The sequence below is a fragment of the Dipodomys ordii genome, unplaced genomic scaffold, assembly GCF_000151885.1.
Source record: "Dipodomys ordii isolate 6190 unplaced genomic scaffold, Dord_2.0 Scaffold105, whole genome shotgun sequence".
In the NCBI taxonomy this organism is placed as follows: Eukaryota; Metazoa; Chordata; class Mammalia; order Rodentia; family Heteromyidae; genus Dipodomys; species Dipodomys ordii.
Genome location: NW_012267321.1, coordinates 1505319 through 1508055, shown reverse-complemented (window position 1 = coordinate 1508055; position 2737 = coordinate 1505319). Strand labels below are relative to the sequence as shown.

General features: G+C 63.5%; 1 protein-coding gene across 1 annotated transcript in view; it reads left to right on the top strand.

Annotated features, from left to right (window-relative positions):
* The first annotated feature begins 558 nt into the window (after nt 1–558).
* Lrrc4b (leucine rich repeat containing 4B) overlaps nt 559–2737 on the top strand; it is a 17310-nt gene continuing 15131 nt past the window's right edge. The window contains exon 1 of the mRNA XM_013027593.1: nt 559–626. Coding sequence (XP_012883047.1) covers nt 559–626 — 68 coding nt within the window. The remainder of the gene's footprint in view (nt 627–2737) is intronic.

Below are 2737 nucleotides of genomic sequence, written 5' to 3'. Positions count from 1 at the left end.
CAGAGCCCTCGACAGAGACCAAGAGAGACAGATGGACAGACGATGGATGGACTGACAGATGGACGAGAACCTGACTGAGCTAGATCCCCAGCAATAAGAGAGTCACAAAGATAGGCTGGACAGAGGAACTGGTAGAGAAGGATCCGAGGGGCTCCTCAAGAGAGGGGGGCCAGAGACAGAGGGGGAGGACCCCACAGGGGCCAGGGTCTGTGGCCAGAGAGAAAGGAGACTGGTGGGGCGTGGGGCGGGTGAGGCCGGAGGCGGCTGCTGGGGAGGGCGGCTGCCGCCCGCCTGCCCGTGGTGGTGGCCCGGGAGAAAGGGACAAGGAGAAAGGACGGCCTCCCCTGGGGGGGGGGCGCAGGGAGACCGAGAAGCCCCTGCGCCCCCCCTCCCCCATCCCAACTTGGACGGAAGGCACTGGAAGGCTGGGAAGGCCCAGCCTCCCCCGACCCCCCCCCCTCGCCGCGGCTGGCAGCATGTGCAGGGGGGGCCTGGGGCGTCCAGCAAGGCCCAGCAGGAGCCGAGCCACTGGGGTGAGTGAGGGGGCCAAGGACGGCCATGGTGGAGGGTGAGGCAGGGGAGAGGAGAGAGGGGAGGGAGGCCCAGCCGCTGCTGCGGAAGCCGTGGTGGGGGTGCGGGCTGGCAGTGCCGGGCACAGATGCGGGCACAGATGTGCAGGTAGACAGAGCAGCCAGGCCTGCAGGACCCTGGCCTCGAACCCTGGCCCCTGCATGCTAGGTGGAGGTGGTGGCACCCGGGCTAACCCGGGGAACAAAGCCCCACGGCCCAGCCAGACAGGCACAGAGCCAGCCCTCCAGGCAGCCGAGCTCTGCCAGACCCTGGCCTCTCCCCTCTGTCTCGGCTTCTCAATTGCTGTCTCTGTCCATTCCTCTGTCTCTCTCTCTGTCTGTCTCTTTGTCTCAGCCTCAATATCAATCTACCTTGCTGTGTGTCTGCCGCCCCCCCTCTTTGTTTCTGCCTCAGTCTCTCTATGCCTCTTGCTCTCTCTTTCTCTCTCTTTCTTTCTCTCTCTCTCTCTCTGCTTCTGCCCTAATTGCTCTATTCCTCGCTCACTCGCTTGCTCTCTGCGTGTCCTCGCTGTCTGGCTGGCGGCACAGCTCTGGCACATCTGTCTTTATCTGGGTTGAAGGCTGAGGAGCTGTAGAGGGGAGCGGATGTATGTGGGGGGGGGTCTGTACTCATGGGCTGCCCCCACCCCCAGGGGGCTCTTGGAACTGTGTCAGGGGTTCATTTGTGTGCACTTGGGGGTGCCAAGTGGAAGACAGAGTCCCGAGGCAGGCCTCCTCCCCTTCCCTCCCTCCCCCTGCACACACCTGGCCAGCTGTGCCCTTGGCCCAGCCAGCGTCCTGGGGCCGCGTGTGCTGGTGCTGGGCTCGGCAGCTGCCCGCCCGCCCGTGGTGTGGGGTTGGTGCATAGCACAGCTCGCTTACTCCTCCCCGCGTGGCACGGCTGCCATTTCTGCCCTCCCCTCTCCACTCCTGTGTGGAGGGGGGGGAGACACATGGAGATGACCCCCCGCGGCTTTTCTGAGGTCCACACTCCCCCTCCCCACACCGGGCCCCGCCCCCGCCCCCTCCCCCAGCTCCGTCCTGCGGCAGCTGTTGGCACCGACCCCACCAGGGAGGCTGGCTGCGGGGAGCACCTGCAGGCGCAGGGCCTCCTCCCCACCCCGCCTCACCCCTGCCTCAGCCCCAGCTGCACCTGTTCACACCTTTGGCCCAGCGGGCCTCATCCTCCCTCAGGCCCACCCCACCTGCACAGTGTAAGCACAGCACTGTGCGGCCCACCTGTGGGGGGAGGGGCTGGGGGGGCATGTGGCCAGCCTGGAAGCCAGTCCCAGGGAGGAGAGAGCAGGGGACCCGGAGCCCAGGAGCCACCCCCAGGGGATCCCCGTAGGTGCTGGCCACTGTGGGAGCTAGGTCCTCACTTGGGATGCCAGGCTTGTACCTCCCTCTGGCTGTGCCTTTGTTCCCTGTGTGTGTGTGTGTGTGTGTGTGTGTGTGTGTGTGTGTGTGTGTGTGTGTCCCACATCTCTACCAATCTACCTTGTGAAGACCTAAGTTTTAAACCTGGCTGGCTGCTCCACTTAACTAACGGAGTGACCTTGGGCGGGAACTTCCTCTCCCCAGCCTCAGTGTTCCTTTCTGCACAGTGGGGTGGGTGGAAGGTCTGCCCCAGCCGGGCAGGGTGGCACATGCCCTAGTCCCAGTCAGCTCCGGAGGGGTGGGAAACCCTGCGGAGACCCTCATCTAGCTCAGAGGAAACAGATTGTGTTGGTTCCTAGTCTAAGTAATTTTTTTAAGGAATTTTCAATCACTGTGTTTAAAAAAAAAAAACAAAACCACACACTTTTTTTTTTTTAAGCCCAAAGGGCTGACTTCCAGGGAACTCTGGAAAACATTAGAGACCCCATCTGTCCCAAACACAGACAAACCAGTAAACACCACCCAAACCCCACGGGGCTTGGGACTGGCCCAGGAAACTCAGGACTCTGGGTCTCCCTTGTGTGGAAGGGGTGAGCTGGAGATGGTCCTGGGCTGAGGGTGTGGAGGGGTGATGGGCTGGGGGGGGGTAGAGCCTCCTCCTCTGGGCTGGATGGGGGAGTGGAGGTCACCACCTGGGGGAGCTGGGCAGGGTGGGGTGAAGGGCTGGGGGATGGAGCCCCCTCCCCTGGGAGGGGTGGGGAGTTGGAGGGGAGGGGTGATGGGCTGGGGGG